The 22992-nt window shown below is 38.5% G+C and overlaps 1 protein-coding gene across 1 annotated transcript in view; it reads right to left on the bottom strand.

The window, feature by feature from the left end:
• Nucleotides 1–21819, bottom strand: part of LOC124120657 (tolloid-like protein 2) — a 47043-nt gene extending 25224 nt beyond the window's left edge. The window contains exons 1-3 of the mRNA XM_048380905.1: nucleotides 21772–21819; nucleotides 20389–20530; nucleotides 11610–11942 (exon numbers count right to left, since the gene is read on the bottom strand). Coding sequence (XP_048236862.1) covers nucleotides 11610–11942; nucleotides 20389–20530; nucleotides 21772–21819 — 523 coding nt within the window. The remainder of the gene's footprint in view (nucleotides 1–11609; nucleotides 11943–20388; nucleotides 20531–21771) is intronic.
• Nucleotides 21820–22992: the final 1173 nt, after the last annotated feature.

Consider the following 22992-nt stretch of genomic DNA (forward strand, 5'->3'; position numbering starts at 1 on the left):
GTGGCAGGAAAAAAAGACAAAGTCTTCTTAAGCCTAAATAAATCACATACAACTTCACAACATGTTGAAAGTAATATGAAAAGAATACATCACCCGTCGCAGATGAATTTTATAATTGTAGACGAAAACTGAAGGTCTAAATAAATCCAAAATGAGAGCTCAGCTGGTAAACGTCCGAGCTGTAGTGCGACAGGCAGTGATGTGAAGAGCAGGGGTCCGGAAACCGTCATATGCGCCGGACATGTCCAATTGGGAATCTCAAATGTCCGGTTATAAATATTGCTTACCGGACATTTAAATTTTTCTGTCCGGACATGATCAACAGTTAGGACTGAGCAGTTTCTGTCTGCAGTTGTTACACAATGAAGATTATCTACACTGACAAGCTTTGTTTGTTTTGATTGCTGTAAATACATCGTACCTACATGATAGTCCAATCGGTCAATCACTGTAATAGGCAATAAACTGAGTTGACACTGATTAATCGAGGATTAATTACTGAGAACATCTTGTTAATTTGAGTGAAAGGTGTTTACAATTGTACATAAATACCTTGCATCATCGATGTACCTCATGGGAAGTGCACGACGTCCCGCTAGGTAGTGACCACTTCCCCATAAACATAACCATAGGAAATACAAACGTACCAATCCAAACAGAAAACCAAGAACCAAAATTCCATTACAATAAAGCTAACTGGGCCCAATTCCAAGATATCTGCAACGAAGCTAACTTAAACGAAATAGAAAATAATGATCCAGAAACATATTGTAAAAACCTAACTGACTATATAATAAACGCTGCCAAAACCTCCATCCCCTTCCAAACATCTAAGACAGGCAAACCCACGGTACCATGGTGGAATGAGGAAATAGAACAGACTAGACGAAAACGTAAATCAGCTTTCAATAAAGCAAAAGGCGACTACAAACACCTAAACATAGCCCACGAACTAAACCACCAGGTTCAAAAACTAGTCCAAATAGCCAAAAGTAGAGACTGGAAAAAATTCTGCGAAGGTATAAATAACCGTACAGATGCCAGAACGGTCTGGCGCAAAATGCACGCCATTAGAGGCTTAAAACGACATAAAAAAAAAACTAACATTAACAACTCAACCAACCCCGCACAAAAAGCAAATAATCTCGCCAACCACTTTTCGGCCGTTAGCAGTAACACCAACTTCAGCCAAAAATTCAAAGATAAACTTAAAACAGAAATCAAACCCACAAAAGAACCAAACAATAACAATCTAGAAATAAACCAACCCTACACAATGGAGGAGCTCCTCTACGTAATCCAAAACAGGGCACAGCCCCAGGATTAGACCTCACTTCTTACCAAATAATTAAAAAAATCTCCCCCTAAAACTACTCCAGGCACTACTCAAACTATACAATCTCATCTACCTAAACGGACAGGTTCCTACTCCCTGGAAACAGGCCCTAGTCATACCAATGCCTAAACCTAATAAACCAGCTAATCAAGCAAACTCATAAAGACCAATATTCCTAACTTCAAACTTATGCAAAGTAATGGAATCAATGGTTAAAAATAGATTACAACATTACCTAACCCAAAATAACATCATAAACCCAGATCAAAGCGGTTTCACTCCTGGCCGCTCATCCCTAGATAACCTCGCCCGACTAGAGCAAGATATTAAGACAGGACAACTAAATAAACAATATACCACAGGCATCTTCTTAGACTTCTCTAAAGCTTTCGACATGGTATGGCACGATGGGCTAATACAAAAACTAAATAGGACTCAAAGGTCAGATAATTAACTACATCCAGGAGTTCCTAAACAATCGTAAAATAACCGTGGGTATAGACCAAACACTATCGGACCAATGTCCCCTAGAAAATGGCACTCCCCAGGGCAGTATCCTCAGCCCCACCCTCTTCAATATAATGATAAACGATTTATTCGAGGGCCTATCCCCTAAACTAAACACATCAAAATTCGCGGATGATGGAGCCCTCTGGATCCGCACTAAAAGCATTAAAATGGCCCAAAATTTACTCCAAAAATCTCTAAATAAAATACAACAATGGGCTGACAAATGGGGCTTCTCCCTTAACTCAGAAAAAACAACACGAATAGTATTCAAACATAAAAACATAAAAACCCGCCTCCCCAATCCTCCAGCTAAACAATAAAACAATCAAATTTAAAAAACAAACCAAATTCTTAGGACTTATTTTCGATGAACATCTCTCCTGGGATGCCCACATCCAAAACCTAACAACTAAATGCAGTAAAGACCTAAACACGCTAAAATGCCTAACTGGCGCTAACTGGGGAGCCTCCAAAGATACCCTCCTCTCTCTCTACATATCACTTATTAGATCAAAACTAGACTACAGCTGTGCCATATACAACACTCTAAACAACTCTCTATCTAAGAAACTTGACTCAATACAATATCAGGATCTCAAACTAATTACACACACCCAACATGGCACCTCCTACACTTCACTTCAGGCCTTAACAGGAGAAATGCCACTAAGTCTACGCAGGGAACAGCTAAGCTTAAATTTCTGGGCCGCGTCCCAATCAAACCCTCTCATCCAAAACTTAATAAACCAAAACATCAGCCCCCAAAACCAAGCTCTAGCTCGTAAACACCCCTTACTTGCCCCAATATCCCAAAGAATAACAAACTACCTAAATGAACACCAAATTAAAATCTTAAACAAAGCTGCAAACAATCAAATATCTTCACCCCTAAACTTAAAATACCCAAAATAGACACAACACTAGCTAGCCAAATAAATAAACAAACCGACCCAAACATAGCTAAAACCACCACACTAGCATACATACACGAAAATTGGCCAAATTGGTGTCACATTTACACAGACGGATCTTCAGATCCGACCTCCAAACACACAGGTTTCGGAGCCCATACCACACAACCAACTAAAACCACACAATCCTTCCGACTTCCAAACAACCAATCAATATTCACGGCAGAACTAATTGGCATGGCCTCAGCCCTCCATAATCAAGAATCCAAAAACCACAAAAACTCCTAATACTTACCGACTCCCTAAGTGGACTGCAAGCCCTCCAAAACAAAAATACCAAAAACCGACCTAAATTAATAAATCAAATACTTAAAGGCTCCAACGACCTAACTAAGGCAGGCAAACAAATAACATTCTTATGGTTCCCTGCCCACGTAGGAATATACGGTAATGAAAACGCCAATAAAGCAGCTAAACTATCCCTCAAAATCCCAGAAATAAGCTTAAACTTACCCATCTCAAAATCAGAAATTAAAAGTGTAAAAAAATGGCATAACCTATATCTAAACTCAAATAGCCAAACCATAAAAGTACTCAGCAAACCACTAACCAAACCAAAAATTCTCCATCCATCAAAAAAAATTGACAGAGTAATCACTAAACTCCAAACAGGACACACCAACCTAAATAACCACCTAAAGAAAATAAAAAAACACACTACACAGAGGTAGAAACTAACAGTTTTACTCTACTAGTCCTTATAATGATAACATATAGCAAAACCCTCAAAAATGGCCAATTTCTACTAGTCCTTATGATACCTAACTATTGGGCAGTTTGGCAAGGACTACAGGACTAGTGCCAATTTCTAACACTGCTACAGGTAACTGCCCACACTGCAAACAACTAGAAACCCCAGAACACGCACTCATCCACTGCACACACTACCTAACACATCGAACCGCATTACAAACAACCCTCAATCTAAACAAGGCTCTCACTCTAGAAGCAATACTAAACCCATAAAATAAACTAGAAAACTTCAAGGCCTTAGGCGTATTCTTAATAAAAACGGAACTAATAAAACGCATCTAAAAACAAAATAACCTACCAAATAAAAATCACATAAACAAACAAACATCCAACATACGCAGCTCCCTTAGTTCTCCTCCCCAACCCTATCGGCATCTATTCCAAATCTCAAAATTCCCAAATTCTATATAAACAATCCCTAAAGTGGTGTAATGATACGGCAATACAGTATTGTATCCCGATGCACAGCCGACGATACGATGCATCGATTTGGAAAGCATGTATCGCGATACATACGATATTTACATAACACAGTTTTACTTACTGTATTTTCTTGAGTATAGTGAGCACTTTTTTTCCAAAAAACACAGCTGTGTAGAAGGGGGTGCACATTATATACGAATTAATGAGTTTTGATGTTTTTTCCCCCATGGAAAGACATTACTGTGAGCACGTAACACCGGAAATACCATGTCGACAAATCCATACTGAAGTTCGCAAATTATTCATGTAATTACACTGTCTGGCTATAAAAAGTGTTCTTTGTATATCTGGACTTTTGTTTGTAACTTATTTCATTAATTTTATTCGAAATTCCTTTTAATATTGTTTTAATTAATTTCGGCGAAATCGTGTGTGAAGCGATTGGAAGATCGCACAACTCACCGTTATTAACAGCAACCACGGTCAGATTACCGCTATTGACGCCTTGAAACGAACTTAAGTTGACAGAGAATGGATACATATATCATAAATTCCATACTTTGATTCGTTAAAAGTCATATTTGTTTTTGTTGGACGATTCTATGTCAACACGTAATTCTCGCGATCCCGCGATCACGTGCACGGGAGCCTTGACGGTGACTGGTCAGACTGGTTCCATGTAAAAAATAATACCCGGCAATAGCGATCAGCTGCTTCGCCTAGGGTTATTATTATTTTAAATATGTTTAGTAAAAGCTACATCTAAATTAATAGGATATTGGAATATATTATTCCTGATAAAAAATAGTTTCAGATACAACTTTTGCCGATCCTTGCATTAAAATCCTGTAAAGTTATATCATTGGGTGTGTCTTGGCCGAATCACCGGTAGATTCCAAGAAAATGTGTGTACAGCTGATTGCTGTGTCTGGCTTAGTTTACGAGAAAATACACAAGGTAATCTTAATCCCTGGATATTAAACAATGCCTAGCTGAATAAAAAATACAATTTAAACGGTAAATCAACATGTCTGGTGATTTTTTTATCTCAAATTTCGAATTTGTACTGACGAAGTTTCTCATCACCCGTTGGTTTGCCGGACTTCGCTGAAGGGGTACGGTGTAAAAAAATTTTGCGCATAATATTCAAATTTCTTTTTTCCCAAAATATTTAACCCGCTAGAGGGATGTGCGCATTATACATGGGTGCGCAGTATTCTCAAGAAAAGTACTTTTAAACATGAAATTCGTTTAACAGTTTCAAAGCCAGTTTGTTGTTTCAGTAAAACATACTGTATTACTGACAATTTGCTATAACAGTAAATAAACATCTTATATCTTTTCAACTGTACTTGTCACATATTTTAGAGAGCAGAAAGACATCAACTTGGCTTAGCTTGTACCAGCAAACACTGTATCGTGATACGTGTCGTATCGCTACCCCTGTATCGTGATACGTATCGTACGGGCGACCCTCTACACCTCTACTAAAGACCCCTCTTGGGTTGCTCACACCACTTTCACCCCTTTCGGAAACACATTAAATGGCCTGGCCGGGCCCGTGTGCGAAATACGCATCAGTCGGAAAGCGCACGTTAAATCTTCAAAGTAAGTAAGTAAGTATGTACCTCATTATCCTCACAATGCTACGATACGTAGGGCCTAACCTCAGACAAGAAGCGAAAGCGTGACGACAGCCAGTCGACTGATGCAGATCAGTCGACTGATGCAGATCAGTCGAGCGGATCTGCCAAACCGTCAAAGTCTGGACGATCATTTTGTAAGTCGTGGCTAACGACTTTCACTTGGTTGACTTACAATGAGGATTTGCAGATTTTATTATTTTCAGTAGCTAGTCGTATATTGAATCTTGATTGACCGCCATTTTGCTTTCTGTGACGATCGATATCAAATTTTTTTATGGTCAATAATTAAGTACAGATGTAAAAATTATTCAAATAACTATTGCTATCAAAGATATTTTAGTATTTGTGATTATATTATCTGTCTTGTTTTTAAATAATCTTTAGTTTAAAAAAACACCTTTTCCCGTGAGGTCATGTGATAACCAAATATGGAATAATAGTCTCGATCCAAATGTTACAACGCGTACACTTGAGCAGACTCATGAATATAACTCATGAATATTAATTAGACCGTTCACTACGTTAACAGATTGTTATTATAACAGAAACAAATGTATGTTTTCCATGTATATCTAAAATGATATTATTTGTTATTAATTGTCTGGTGAATTAAACAATTTAAATTGAAACAATTCATAATTCACCATATTATGAATACGTAACAACTTGTAATGTGTGTGAAAAGTCATACTAAAATACGCTATTTGAAGGGGGCGTGGCCTAAATGCAAATGTTCAATTGGGATTTTAAATTTTCCGGACCCCTGCACAAGAGGTCACAGGACAGCGACGGTGAGGCATGAAAAGTGGGACTCATAAACAGTTTATTTCTTTTCGCAGAGGACCATCGCCGGTACGCTGTCCCATTTCTTTGTCACAAGGTAAGCAGTGAATACATTACGGAGTAATGCAGGATAAGTAAAAAATGTTTGAAAATAGTGATATTTGCACTATATCATGGCAAATGATGAATCATAATTCATTTAGGTATGTATTCATAATAACTTAAAACAACATGATCATACCATGTGTCAATGACTGCTTAAATGGCACTCAATCCATGGATTCAACATTGTGCATATATGATGACAAAGAATTCAAAATTTTTGTTCTGACTGCTAATGGACAGTTGTAAACCGTTTCCCCCTATGTGCTGTGTCATAGCGACTGATTTACGACAACAATTGTCTGATTGAACTTTTAATTCCAAAGGCTAATTACCCTTGAGTAATGACATCTATATGCCTTGAAATACTTAATTGCCGTTATTAATAAGATGCTAATCCCAATTGTTAATCCCCATTGCATTGTACAGCGACTGTCTGCCATCATGAATGAGATGTGCAAGAATGTCACTGATGAATTACTGAAAAGTCCTTGTCTACCCGGATGGTATGCCGATGGATGACCTGGTCAAGGCAGCATACACCTTGAAGACAGAAGCACGGCCTGTTAACTCCAAGCAAGGTACCTTGACCCGAGCAGCGATTCAACTGAGGGATGATATCAAGATATCAGCCAAACATGGCCACCTGATACAGAACAAACTGTCATTCCGCGAGCTATTATCGAGTTCTAACAGGGGATGCTGCATGTCCAAACCCCTCAGAGAGAACCAAGCGCCTGGCCACTTCCTTCGGTAGTGACATTGTCTTTGCTGTATTTGGTGGTAGGACTAAGCCACCAAAACACATCCTCCTTCCGTTTGCAGTGAAGTCGCTGACAGGAAACACCGAGCTGATACGAACACTGAATCGTCTTGGGCAGTGTGTGCCCTACTCCCAGGTAGAGGAGATTGACACAGCACTCTGTGTGCACAGCATGTGGTAATCCACTGCCACAAGATGTCCATCCTGGGGTATTCACCACCTTGGCCTGGGACAACATCGACCGTCTGGAAGAAACGCTGAGCGGGGAAGGTACCTCACACAGGGTCAACGGCATTGCTGTCCAGGCCAAAGTGGCTGGGCCATGCCACAGGGTACACTGCCTGAAGTCAACAAGAAGTCCAACAAGAGGAGCATCAGACCTGCCCCTCTGATGCTGCCAGCATACAATGCTGGGAAGCGAGCAGGTCCACCAAAGACTGAGACTCTGGATGTCAACTCCACTAGAGAAGCCCAGGTGAAGAATCACATTTGGCTCCTGACTCGCATAGCAGACCCCACGAGCCAGACAGTCAGCAGCTGCACCGGATTCAACAACCTGACCCGCAATGATGTCATTGTTGCTCAAGATACTGTGAGCTACCTGCCCACCATCAATGCTCCCGCAACAAACATGTCCACTGTGAATGAAGTGCTGGCGCAAACTCTTCGCATCACGCAAGTCCTGCAGCTGAATGAGATTGTGTGTGTGTTCGACCAAGCACTCTATGCCAAGGCTGCGGAGATAGTGTGGAAACACGAAAAGTTCAAGAACATAATCATCAGGATGGGGGTCTTCCACACAATCTACAACCTCCTCTCCATCATATGGAAGAGATTTCAAGATGCAGGGCTCAGAGATCTGTGTGTTGAATCAGGGGTGATTGCAGACCGATCGATAAGCTGGTGTCATGGAAGGGCGCAGGTACAACCGGGGAGTTAGAATACACTTGCTTGTGTATGAAGCACTGATGAGGCTTGCATGGAAAGGCTTTCTCCTATGGTTGCAAGACAACCATATCCACGATCCTCACCACCTAGATGAAACTCTGCAGAGGATTGTCGACTTCAGAAAGCAATGTATGCCAAGCTTCACTCCTGAACCTACTTGAAGACCACTCCTGCAGGAGGATCTTGGAGCTGTTCCAATCTTACCTGAACTCCCTCAGAGAACACAGCCTCTCAGCCTTCTGCGTGTCTTATGTAGACATGGTCGAAATCATGCTGGGCCCTCATTCGGTCTTCTCGAAAGGGTGACTGGATGCTTCATTTGGCAGCCATCCGACGGATGATTCCCTGGTGCTTCTGATTCTTTCTCCAGAAGATGACCAAAGGAGAGTGGGAGGAGGCTGGAGAGCTGAAGTCTTCTCAAGAAGAAGCTGACACCCGCCTTCTGGCCGCGGAGCATGGCTACAAGAGTGTAGTCATCACTGCTGATGATACTGATGTCTTGATCTTCACCCTCGGCATCAGCAGCAGCATGGCATGCCCAAAATTCCAGAAATGTGGGACGAAGAGCCGCACAAGGTACAAAGACATCCGGAAGCTACACCAGGCACTGGGAGATGATGTCTGCATGCACGTTCTGTGCCTTTGCTGGCCGGGGGAATATGGCAACGTTGAAGAGGATTAAGTCAGACAAGACCTACCAGGAGGCCTTCAGTGAACTTGGTAGTTGATGGGAGGTATCAACGGAAATGTTCCAGGGGCTGCAGAAGATCACCTGCCAAATGTACTTGCCTTCCGCCCAGACGACCGAGGTGAACAGACTCAGACACCAACTATTCTGTGCCAGACGAGGGGAGGTGGAGTCAAGCCAACTGCCACCTTGTGAAGACTGCCTGTTCATGCATGCTCTCCATGTCAACTACCAGGCAGCCATCTGGAGGTGATGTCTGCAGACCCGCCCCATTGTCCCAAGCCCCAAGGAGTGTGGTTGGACAACAGATGAGGACGGCAAGCTGACAATTCAGTGGATGCGTGGCTCACCTGCACCAGATGCCGTTCTCCAGCTTCTCTCCTGCAAATGTGTCCGCTCATGCAAACTGCCAGATTGTTCTTGCCTCACCAATGGCTTGAAGTGCACAGACATGTGTAAGCTACAAACCTGCAAGGAGGATGAACCACAGTTGGAGTTTTCAGATTTGTCAGACTCTAATGATGAGCTTGACGGTGATTAGGCCCAGTTACTCAACTATGGACTCATATAATTCAACTTTCAAGTCAATTTTCAAAGCTACTAGTGTTCTGATTGTGTGCTCAAGAGATAAACCATGGTCTCTATGATGTTTTTATTCCGTATGTACTCGTTTTATTGTCAGAGTAAATTACATTAACAAAATACGTGTTTATGGCTGTTTTCCCTAGGGTATGCTGATTTAAGGGGTTAAAACTACTAATAAGCTACCAATCTGTGATGGTTATCATATCAAAACATAAACTAGACATATATAGCATGTGAAAAATTGCAACTAGAATTTGCCACTCTCAGTGGTACCGATAAGCGAAATTTTCGGTCTTGGCTCATGGACTAATATGCACATACTGAAACTCTATTTCCAATAAACCAAGAAGACATCTATATATATGTCAGTCATGGTGTTCAACAGCTTCTAAAAAGTCACCCAACAAATAAATTCTGTGAAAGCTAATCAAGATTTAAAAATGACCAAACAGTATGAATATCACAGTGATATTCCAGGCATTTGGTATTTAGCATGTTATGTGAACACAGGGCTAGAAATGCAATTTTTGCCAAGTGTGCCACAAGGCACAAGGTATAACATTTAGGGGTGCCTTGGGAAATCATTGGGTGCCTAGCCAATTATTTTTTACATTTCAGCATTAAAATTTTTAACCACCATTAAAGTGTTTGTTGTTTATTTGTGTCTCTCTGCAAGTAGTTCAATCAAAATGTTAATAAATTCATGTAATTGTAAGTAAGTGAGACATCTGTGATCTTAATAGTAAGTGATTTATTCAAGTTAAAGTGAGTTACAAACTTACTCTACTGACTTCCATTTAATGACTGTGACAGACAAGCCCCATCTGAAGTAAAATCCACTTACCTATTTCTGTTTTATTTTCATTGTTTACGTAATTGGAAAATCATTTTAAAAAGAATTATAAATAGTTTCTGTCATCACCCATTACCCGATAACAGCGGTTGTCCGCTCAGTAACATGAAGAAATACCCCCGTTTTCGAGACTTCGTATGAATAACACGTTCGTCGAAGAATGGCATATGACACATCACTGGAAAGCTTATTCCTTCATCTACACGCTCGTAACATCGCCTGGTTTTTTTTCGTAGTTATAACAAGAGATTTCATTGGATTAAAATCGGTTTCTAATGACTCTTTCTTGCCGAAATCTGCTACAAGTTTTGTGATTGGTCGTTTTTGAGCACGTGACATAAGGCAGCCAATCAAATTACAGCTGTGATACCAAGCTCATGTTTGATAAATTTCAGAAGTTGGCGAAAGAGTTTTGTTAAATCGTGTTATTCTGAACGTTTTAAGCAGGAAATCACGATATATATTAAAAATATGGAACTTCGTGAATGTATCGTGATAGGTTACGAGCTGTGACAAAGATTTTTTCATGCATATAATTTTACATTAAACATCGTGTCCGAGCCGAGAATTCAAGGTGACGAAAGCCGAGATGTCATTTGACTTACATTACACGCGATCGCACGAAAAGATGGAAATAATCACTTAGATGTAAGTTTGATTACTTTTAGATATATTTTTGTTGATTTTATTTATTACTTTGTATGATATATTTAAAGATTTATTTAATACGTGTTTATTTTGCTCTTTGACATGTACGATGTGGACCCGTTGTCGAAATGTGTGTCCGAGAATTTTATTTTCAATAACATCGCGGGAAATAGTGAATTATTTTTTAATTTATCGATAAAAAATGATAAATTGAAATGGAACACGTATTTCAGACATTGTGAAATGTGATAGATTTAATAAATGAATGATATTACAGGTAGGTCCATAAAAATATATACTATTTTGACGTGACTATGGCTTGGCCGGTTAACCGGCCTACGGTGTCTGGGGACTCGATGCTTCTTGGCCAGAAAACCGGCCCACCGTGTTGAGAGAGTTAATCTATTGCTGATGAGATTTATATTTATCATTAAAATATGCCTTATATGGCAAAGTTTGGTTATTAATTCCTATTTTCCAAGCGTGCCATCGAGGCACGAAGATCATGATTTAGCCCTGCCATTTACGGTTAATTTCGAGCCCTGGAACAGATACTAGTATGTATCAGTTTGTAGACAGGACTTTCTTAATATTACTTACCTGGCAGTAACAGCTCCTGGCCACAGTTAGGGATGATTGGTCCGCGTGAGTCTGGTGCGCCTCTGTAACACTGGTACAGACCTGCATCTTCCCAAGTTACACTAGAGAGCGTGAATCTGAACAAACCAGTTCCTGAGGATGACACGTTTCCAATGAATCTCACTCTAGATGTCAACTTGTCACTGGCAGCTCTGACGTCATTATAGCCTGTGACATGAAGAAGGCATTTCTTTGTCTCATTGTTACATACACTCAACTCCCTGGTCCCAGGCTCCGGGAGAGTCCATGACAACGTGGCATAGCCGCCAACCCTGGCATGCTCAGTTGTAGTCTCTGGAAAACAGAAGATTTATGAAAGCTTGACAGAGGTACTCTTGCAAAACATAGACTCACTTATGAAATGTAAATTATTAATGAAAGTTTGTCTGCAACAACAGCAAAAACAAAACATCACATTAAATAAGAAGTGTATATCACATAAACTACAAAACTGATGCTATTTCCACAAAACAAATAATTTTCGATACGTCTGACTGTTGTCATACAATGTTGTATACCGTATTTGACCCATTAAGCGCCAAGGGCGCTTTAAAAAAGACAGAAGGGCGCTTATTGGGACCAATTCAGAGTCAAATTCGCGTAAATTCATCAGTAAGCCTAACCGTATTTTCTTGAGAATAGTGCACACTTTTTTTCCAAAACACACAGCTGTGCATTATATACGAATTAATGAGTTTTGATGTTTTTTCCCCTCATGGAAAGACATTACTGTGAGCACGTAACACCGGAAATACCATGTCGACAAATCCATACTGAAGTTCGCAAATTATTCATGTAATTACACTGTCTGGCTATAAAAAGTGTTCTTTGTATATCTGGACTTTTGTTTGTAACTTATTTCATTAATTTTATTCGAAATTCCTTTTAATATTGTTTTAATTAATTTCGGCGAAATCGTGTGTGAAGCGATTGGAAGATCGCACAACTCACCGTTATTAACAGCAACCACGGTCAGATTACCGCTATTGACGCCTTGAAACGAACTTAAGTTGACAGAGAATGGATACATATATCATAAATTCCATACTTTGATTCGTTAAAAGTCATATTTGTTTTTGTTGGACGATTCTATGTCAACACATAATTCTCGCGATCACGTGCACGGGAGCCTTGACGGTGACTGGTCAGACTGGTTCCATGTAAAAAATAACACCCAGCAAAAGCGATCAGCTGCTTCGCTTAGGGTTATTATTATTTTAAATATGTTTAGTAAAAGCTACATCTAAATTAACAAGATCTTGGAATATATTATTCCTGATAAAAAAATAGTTTCAGATATAACTTTTGCCAATTCTTGCATTTAAAATTCTGTAAAGTTATATCATTGGGTGCGTCTTGACCGAATCACTGGTAGATTCCAAGAAAACGTGTGTACAGCTGATTGCTGTGTCCGGCTTAGTTTACGAGAAAATGCACAAGGTAATCTTAATCCCTGGATATAAAACAATGCCTAGCTGAACAAAAAATACAATTTAAACGGTAAATCAACATGTCTGGTGATTTTTTTATCTCAAATTTCGAATTTGTACTGACAAAGTTTCTCATCACCCGTTTGTTTGCCGGACTTCGCTGAAGGGGTACAGTGTAATTTTTTTCTGCGCATAATATTCAAAGTCACATATATCTAAAATTAACAGAATACAGTCATGCCCCGCTTATACGGACTTCAAATATCCGGAAACCTCGGTTCCCGGACGATTTTCATTTAAAACGAAATAATTACTATATAAATTTTCGGAACGGGGATGGGGCGTTTATTGGGGGAGGGGCGCTTAATGGGTCGAATACGGTATATGTGTATGTGAGAGTAAATATGTTATATCAGCACCATGACCAAGTTGACTGACCACAACTGTCCTTTGCATGGAGTTTTGTTTGATCACTTAGAAATTCATTATTAATAGGTATTTGTAGCTATTAATGTATACCACCGTAGCCAGCTAGCATGAGGGAGTGTAGGCTAGTAGAAAAATCCCTAAAATTAATTCAACCCGGACATTTTAAGGAACAACCAAATTTCTATCACAAATCATTAATTAGGTATAGGAGATGTTATATAAAAAACCAGACAAAATCAGACTTGAGGAAAATCTACAATGCCATGTCAAAGTTTGCTCCAAATCACTCCCCATTCAGTTTCCCAGTGTTTATAGTTGTAAGGAAAGTACTACCTGTTGCTACCATAAACCAAGCTCCTTCCCAGCGCGTGACACCTTCGTTACACTCTCGGTAACATCGCTGCCACCAGTGTGGGCGCGGCCATTACAAGAATCTTGAAATTTGCCCTCTAACCCCAAACGTAGTAACGTTGATATTTTTGTTTATGTCTTTGGGAATGCCATCATATTTCATTTTGAAAAGGTTTACGACTGACCATGTTTTCCAGAAGAATTTACTTTGTTGTTTTAATAATCAAATTGGTTCGAGATTGCAGACTAACGGAAAATCAACCAACTTCTCCGTTACATTATTACTATATCAATAACACGATAGTTTAAATCAAACAGAAATTCAAATTGACAAACGAAGAAAGTAATTTAGCAGCGATAAGTGTATTCGGCGTCACGACAGTCGTCACTTGTTTGTAAACATAACGGTCATTCGGTTGCGAGTTCAACTCCAAGCATGGTTGTGGCCACCTATTCAATGTGGGGAGTTTTGACTGGTGGCAGCGATAGTATAGAGAGCTCCGCGAACGGGCTATCGCTGTGAGGAGCTTGACCATAAACAAGCTGTCAGCCTCCATGTTGTCTGCTTTACAGTGGAATAATATTCATTTTCTACTTTGTTGCTGTCATGACTGAGAGTGAAAATCATCTAAATGGTGAGTAAAAGTTACATTCTGTGTACAACATTTGTTACAAATGAATTACTATGTTGATCATTTTACTATTTATGATTCAAATGCACTCTAATGTTAGGCCAGTCAATGGTCAATTAGGCAACTTTTATATTTGATGTATGCTAGATATTTCATCAAATATTAGTTTCATGTTCACATTGATTTCTATGTAAACTAACATTGGTTAGGAATAATGAAATATATGCGTTTCATAGACAACTCAGTCCTTAATCATGGTTAAATTTATACCCTATATATATATATCAGGTGTTGGTTGCAGTGATACTATTTTCCAACATACTAATTTTCAATCTGGGAACGTCAACTGAACCCAATTTTTAATTATTGGTTTTTAACTATTTACTGTAGAAAACCCCCTGAATGTAATCTTCAATTCCATACCTTGCAAATTAGCTGTGAGTTGAAGTAATACTATTTTCCATCAGACTTCTTTTCTCTGAGAACATCTTACCAAACCTGATTTGTTTTTGTAATGTAATATGTATGAGAAAAGATATGCAGCAAATAACCTGAATATAATCTTTACATGGATCTGTTTAATTTTCAAGAATATGTTTGTATCAATTACTCATTTTAACAAAGAAAACATAAATGTAATTAATAAGTTATTTTTCTGTTCATTCTAAAGGATACAGAGTGACATTCTTTTTAGATCACTAATTTCCTTGTTCATCTAATATAATTATGCCACAAATAGCCACAACCTGTATCAAAAAGAACTTATTGTTCTTTTACTTAAAATGTTTTGAAGAATTGGATGATTAGAACAAAATAGAAAGATACATATATTTGTTTACCTTTATTCATGGGAGTCAATTAATTGTCCAAAGCATAATAGCTCAAGAAATAAAGTTACTTTTTGAGACAATGAATTCAATTATTCAATAATGTTAATTTCTTATAAATCATACTAAAACTAAAATATACTGAAATATATGTTTGATTTGAATTCTTACTATTTTCAGGTGAGAATGGTCACTGCATCATTTGTGATCAAGCAGGATGGGATGCTAACTTACCAACAAAGGGCTTCCTATCAATTATTTCTTCGTCTAAGAAAAGACAAGATGGAAAACATGAACAACTGCTGCCTCTTATATCTAATAAACAAGCATTTGTTGTGCATGAACAATGCAGGAAGTCATATACTTCATAAAAAAACATACATTATTTCTTGAAGAAAAGAAATTATGAACTTGATACTTTACCGCCAAGAAATCTTCGCACATTACAAATCAATTTTGATTTCAAGACTCACTGTCTTATTTGTGCAGAATGTATTAACTTTCCTAATGTTGAAAAGAATCCAAAAAGACAAAGCATAGGTTCAGTTGAAATTGTTGACAAATTGGATAAATGTAGCACTTTGCAGAATACATTACGTTCAGATAAGCAGGCTCTGGATGTCAAGTCAAGAATCATATGTGCTGGAGACAAGAGCAGCAGAGGCAATCTACCATCGCCGATGTTAGCAAACTTTTTTACGCTGTAAACAAGACTGTGATACGAATGAAAGAAATCTAAATTCGACAAATTCTGAAGGTTTCAGTAACTTGTGTACCTGGTTGTCATCACAAACTGGGAGTCAGTTTACTATATCAGATCTACAGGTATAACTGTCTTCATTTCTTCCAGAGGATGTTGAACCTTACAGTGTTAAACATTTAAAACGCAAACTGCAAAATCATTTTGGCAATAAACTGAGTATAACTGAACTAGGAGGAAAGAAAAATGTATTCCAATTTAGACATACAGCTTCAGAGATTTTACACCAAGCTTTTCTTACTGATGACCAGGAGGATGGTGATGAATTGATTGCCGAGTCACGCCAATTGGGAAAAAAGCTCAGGAATCTTTAATCTGACATCAAATTTGACACTGAACACTTTCCCTCGCCAGATGAATTAAACATCAACGCTTTAGAGAGTCAAGTTCCTGAAGCTCTACTGGTTTTCATGAAGAGTCTTTTAGGATTATCTTCAACATCTTCAGATCTTTCATCTTGAAAGCTTTCACTCCATTTGATTGACCATGATTAACCGAAGCCCCATCAGCACCTTTTGAAAGGTCTAAATCCTACTGTTTATACATATGAAAGTTATGTTTTTCACATTATTTTAATAAGGCATTTACAACTTAAGTTTGTAGATTTTCGGCAAATATAAGATTTGAAAAAATCCATTTCCCTATTTCTTTTTTATTTTCATTGTTTACGTAATCGGAAAAATTATTTCATAAAGAATTATGAATAGTATCTGTCATCATCATTTTCCCGATAACAGCGGCTGTCAGCTCAGTACTATGGAGAAATATCTCCGTTTTCGAAGCTTCGTATGAATAACACGTGCCATGTGACACATCATTATCTACAAAGCTTATTTTGTCATCCACACAATAAAAATTGTTTTTTAATGACGCTTTCTTGCCGAAATCTGCTACAAGGTTTGTGATTGGTCAAATTTGAGCATGTGACCTAAGGCAGCCAATCAAATAACAGCAATGCCACAGTCCTCATGTATGATGAATTTCAGATCTAGACGAAAGGTTTTTGTTAAATTGTGTTATTCTGAACGTTTTAAGCAGGAAATCACAATCTACATTAAAAATATGAAACTTCGTGTATGTATCATGCCAGGTTACGAGCTGTGACAAAGATTTTTCATGCATATATTTTGGCATTAAACATTGTGTCCGTGCGGAAATTGAGGCGATGAAAGCCGAGATTTGTTTTTGACTCTGATCTCACGAAAAGATGTAATTATAACTTAGATGTAAGTATTTAGTAGTTTGTATAATATATTTATTAACACGTCTTTATTTTGCTCTTTGACTTGTTCGGTGTGGACCCATTGTTGAAGTGTGTGTCTGAGAATTATATTTTCAATAACATTGCGGGTAATAGATCTAGTGAATAATCTTTTAATCAATAGATAAGAAATAATAAATTGATATAAATTACGTATTTCAGACATTGTGAAACAGGACAGAATTAATAAATGAATGATATGAGTTTAAAGAGCGCTTGTCTAAAAATATTACTTCCATCACAGTGCCATTAGATGCAATAACAGCACTAAGCAAGTCCTACAGGTTCTACTACACCAAATCAGAACCAGTTGGGACAGTGTGGTTTTCGTAGGGAGCCTTCAGTGCAGATTGAGAGATATCTGCAGGCTGTGATTGGAGGATATTCTGTAAGATTTTTATGTCTTTCAAATGTACATCCATCCAGTTATTAAAACTGAACATGTTTTTCTATATTTAGTACTGTCTTTTTCAACATGATGACTTATGCTGAATGTGACCACAGCTATTTTCAAGGAGGTGACATTTGGTGCGAAACTGGGGGTGGTGTGTTTAGCTTCCTGTACTCGGAAAAGGAGCTGGCTAAGCTAGTAATTTTTTATGTTTTTATTGCTGCTCTAAGGCCAAACTGTGCACACACGTACACGTACAGGTAACGTTACTATAGAAGTCTATGGGAAATCATTTGGTTGTGTGTAACCTACAACAGTGTTTGGAGTTTGTGTAACATGGTAAATTGCTTTATTTTAAGGGGAAGCAACTCTATGTAAGCACGTCCTTATATGGTATTTCAGCTATGGGGTTCTCATCTTTGTCTTCATGAGCCTCGCCATTTTGACAGTAAAAGCACTGAGTGAACGTCAACTATAATCTTGTGTTATTCTTCCTGACCTCACAAACACCTCACACCAGCAATACTTGCGTGATTACGATCGTCACTGCAATTAGCAGCTCTTAATTTGACTTATATGTCTGTTAAAAATCTGAAAATTTAGTCAGTGTGAGTGAAGCCAAAATACAGGATTTATGGCAAAGATGTAATAGAGGTAGAGGATTCACAAGAATTACAGATATATGGAGCTGAGCTCCGCAACAAGTCTTTGGCTTCCCTTAAGCCTGAAATCTCCCCGGCTTTATCATCATTGCTCGATGAATTACACAGTATTCAGGACACCAAGGCATTACAAGCGTACACCCCAAGTGGCTACCCCAGGCAAAATACCCAATCTCGTAGAGGAAAGCCAGCATCCTCGAGTAAGACGCGGCAATGCATCATCTGTAGGACAGCAGGGCGTCCTTCTTATAACACACACTCTCAGAAGTATTGTCGGTCCCTCCAAGAATCTGACAGAGGTGCATTGTATGGCAGAAACAAACTTGCTTCTCGATCACCATAGTATCAAGCGTGTAAATGTTGAACCCTCACTGTACCTGTATGCATTCTATGGAAGTCATCCTGTTTGTCTTACTTTGGATACTGGCACTATACCACAAATATGGTTCCGGCCTCCCTTGCATCTGCCATCAACCTCCCGATCACTAAGGCACCTCAACGAGATGGTGTCACCCCATTAGAAGTTTGATAAACTTGAGACAAGGGGTATTTGCCAAAATGGAACAGGTCAAATGGAACAATTGAATATCTAAACATGTCCTTTCTCATTAAGAAACCTGGAGGCGGAAGTCGGTTGGTCACATCGTTCGGATAGGTTGGCCATTACTGTAAACCCCAACCTACACTGATGCCACATGTGGATAAAGTCCTTCAGGAGATTGGGAAATGGAGGTTTATTGTTAAAACAGACTTGCTCAAGTCTTTCTACCAGATACCCCTATCCAACAGTTTGATGAAGTATTGTGGTATTGTGACCCCCTACAAGGGCCTACGTGTCAACACCCACTGTGCTATGGGCATGTCAGGGTCAGAGTCGTACCTAGAAGAGCTGATGAGTCGAGTTTTGGGGGATCTTGTCCAAGATGGTAGCGTGATCAAACTAGCAGATGATCTGTTTTGTGGTGGTCAATCTCTGGAAGAAACCCTCTCCAATTCGCGCATGGTCTTGTCTGCATTGAAACACAACAACCTCCACCTGAGTGCAACCAAGACTGTTGTTTCCCGAAATCTACCAATGTTCTTGGATGGATTTGGTCTGATGGAACCTAAAGGGTGAGTGCTCACAAGATATCCGCCCTTGTTGCTGTTCAACCACCTCCTACAGTGGTTGCGCAGCTTCATCGGGGCATACAAGGCTTTGAGCAGGGTTCTGCCCGGATATGCATCCTTGATGACTCCCCTTGACAATGCTGTGGATGGTAAACAATCCTCTGACAAACTAGTGTGGAAGTAGGGGACATCATTATTTTCCAACCAATACACCCACTCAATCAGCGGACCTACGTAATAATACTCTTCAATTTGTGGAATATGATTATTCTGTACAGAAGAAAATAATCGAAAAAGAAAACATTGTAGATTGAACTCACACAAGAAAGAACTGGTGTTTCCTGCAGAAATAGGCTGATACTATTAGTATTTCAACTGATGGTGTATGGTTGACAGTGAAAAGGAATTCTGTTGAAATTTTATAGAAGAACTGGTGTGATTGAAGCCTTCACTCATGTAATAGAGGTAGGGTATTCACAAGAATAATACATTTCCGAACACTTCATTTGGACCAATAGCAACAACAACTGGTCTGAGAAAAGCATGCTCTAAAAGGACACTCAGCCACACACCATTTGCATGCTGACAGTGAAAGGATTTCACTTTTCCCCTGATCCCTGGCTTGATTTCTTAAACATAAGTTAAGCTCATTTCTGGACATTTGTCAACTACAATAAAATGAGCATGCTGAAGATCCACTGCAATCTAAGGTTACTAATGTCAAGCTGCATAAGTTGTTGATGTTTTTGAAGAATGCAATTCACAGCATGTTTTCACAGGCAATATGTACCTCAACAACTACATCAAATGTAAGGTAATGATGAAAAGAAGGGAAAAGAGACAAATTACAAAGTAACCAAACTTAAGAGAAGTACACATCCACATACCTGTCCATGCAGCCTTAAATCCATTTTTGACATAGGATCCATCCGTAGTAAACACAACACGGTAGTAGACAGCTGACTGGACAATATACTCTTGTCTACCTTGATGCAAACGGACAAGGAGGTTGTTGGAGGCATCAAAAACCTGCAGTTTACAAAGGAATTAATTATAATCACGCCATTTCAAAAGAAGTCCACTTCAATGTCAACGATTACTGCTCCGATCCTGTGCACATGAGCAAGGCAGAAAACCGAACTTCTTTCCTATATCATCTAAATATATGTAGACAATTTAACAGGTGAGAGGGATTACTTCCGATGCAATGTTGGTAGTAATCTTAGAATTATTCACAATGCTAATAATAGCTACAAAATTCTTTTCATATTCATAACAAATATCTGCCCAAAGCAGAGTCGAATGTACGATTCCGACTATATCATGAGCATGTGTTTAAGAATCACTATCAAATAGTGATGATAACAGGGCCTAGATTTTCGAAACGATCGTAGCCCTTAAATTATCGTAAAGTTATCGTAACGAAATCGTAGGCTATCGTAGACTATTTTCAAAACTATCCTAGCCCTAAGATATCGTAAGATTGTCATTAATCTAAGATAACCCCATGCCTGTCGTAAGTTTATTTTATCTTCATCCAAGATAGTGGCATACTTTACCGTAGATATTTTTCAAACAAATAATCTGCTTTAAGTTCAAACATTGACATTTCATTTTGTGAAAACTGTGTGATTCAAATTGACACTTCGAAAACACAAAGAACCCATCAAAGATTTCACATCAGAAATGTTCTTAATCACAACAGCAATCATAACTATGGAGTCGATAGCTTACAATATATTTCTATCCAAGTGCATGCTGAAGAAGTGTGAACAACATACCTTTTCAATAATTTGGGAAGGGTAAAAAAGGAATGTGTCGGCAGGCTATAGTAATGACCGTGACCTTATTGATAACTCAGGAGCAGCTAATCTTAGTTCACACTCTTACTGATAGTGGTTTTCCCTTTGTATTCGCCCGGCAAGACCTTGATCAATGTTACAGTTTTCATAAAGTGCAGAGTTCCGCCGTTATATTTTCTGGATCACATTTGTGACAATGCTTTAGTCTTTATTTTCGCATTTTATCAATCTACATATGTGACGAAGGGTAAAACCTTAAGCATTTCTCATCAGTTTTAACATCTAAAATGGTGTGGGATGAGCGGTTTTAACAATTAAATATTCACGCTTTTGTTTGTGAATGTGAAAAAATAAAGATTTTTGGTTCCACACCACAGTGTATACGGAGAACAGAATTGTGTTATATTAATTGATGTTGTTACTTGTAGGTTGGTTGAGAGATTCAAATGTTCATGTGCATTTGTTTACGTTATGGAAACGGCTCCCTTGGCTGTGACATCCGTTCATTTGAGCCATCACTTGTCTTGGCTTTCCAAAAACTACATTTAGTGTAAATATCCATTTTGATGGTATACCAAGACATTAACAATTAAAACAAAGTGATTAACTAATCACCTATTTCAGATTTACAGATTTGTTTGTGACAGATCAAGATAGCTCATACTTCAATGAAGACAACAAAAATATAAGGAAATTTGCTGAGGTCATACACAATTGAGGTCTATGTTAGCTCAGCTGAGTTTGATTTGTGTACCAAATGATAGCTTTTATTAACTATCTATAAATATGACTTTGCTGGACGTTGCTTTCTGGTATAAATGAAATGTATTATAACCAGGGTATTTTGGAAAAAGGTTTTTTAATATTAGTGTAATGTACAAGCCTTTTGTATATTTCGGTCAGTAGACAGTGAGATGAATCATATTGAACATGTTGTATGTGATACAGCATACAACCGAAAAGATATACGTTATTGCTACATGAATTAACGTATATCCCCACTGATCTTACTGACTGTTTGTTTAATGTGCAAAAACAAAATGTGAACACGTTCTAAATCACCTGTTTCGATTTGGCAACATGATAGTTCGTGTGACGTCACCTATATTCGTGATTCTGTTCCCCGAAACTACTTCTTGTAGCATAATGGCTTAAATCAGCCTTGTATGGCTACAAAAGTGCATCTAGTCCATCTAGATGCATTGTATATTACTACATAGCCATGACACGAAGTAAAATAACTTCTGTCACTGGTGGAGTGCAATTTCCCCACGTTCCACCGACCGTATCCTCGTGCGAGAGACTACTTCCGGTATGACGTCACTTTGTTGACAGTTTGATCGGTTGTAGATTTTCTGATACGAGAGAGTGAAAGCCGGTTCGAGCCGAGATATGTGAGTTGACATTCAAGTATTTTATATTTATTGTACATCTTCCTAACTGAATGAAATACTGAAAAGAATAATTATATTCTTGTTATTTAATAAATGTTATTGTGCAATTCTTAATTGTGAAATTATTCTTGAAAATTAAATAATTAAAACTGTGTGGTTGGTGGTATTGGGAGTGATCCACAATTTGCTACCCAAAGCTGTACCCCAATACCCACCCCCTGAACCGTTACAGTTTTATGGTGGCAGCGGTGGGATCTGTTGTGGATCTCATATATATAAATAAAGTACCCGGTAA

The sequence above is a fragment of the Haliotis rufescens genome, unplaced genomic scaffold, assembly GCF_023055435.1.
Source record: "Haliotis rufescens isolate VD_foot unplaced genomic scaffold, xgHalRufe1.0.p SCAF_34, whole genome shotgun sequence".
NCBI lineage: Eukaryota > Metazoa > Mollusca > Gastropoda > Lepetellida > Haliotidae > Haliotis > Haliotis rufescens.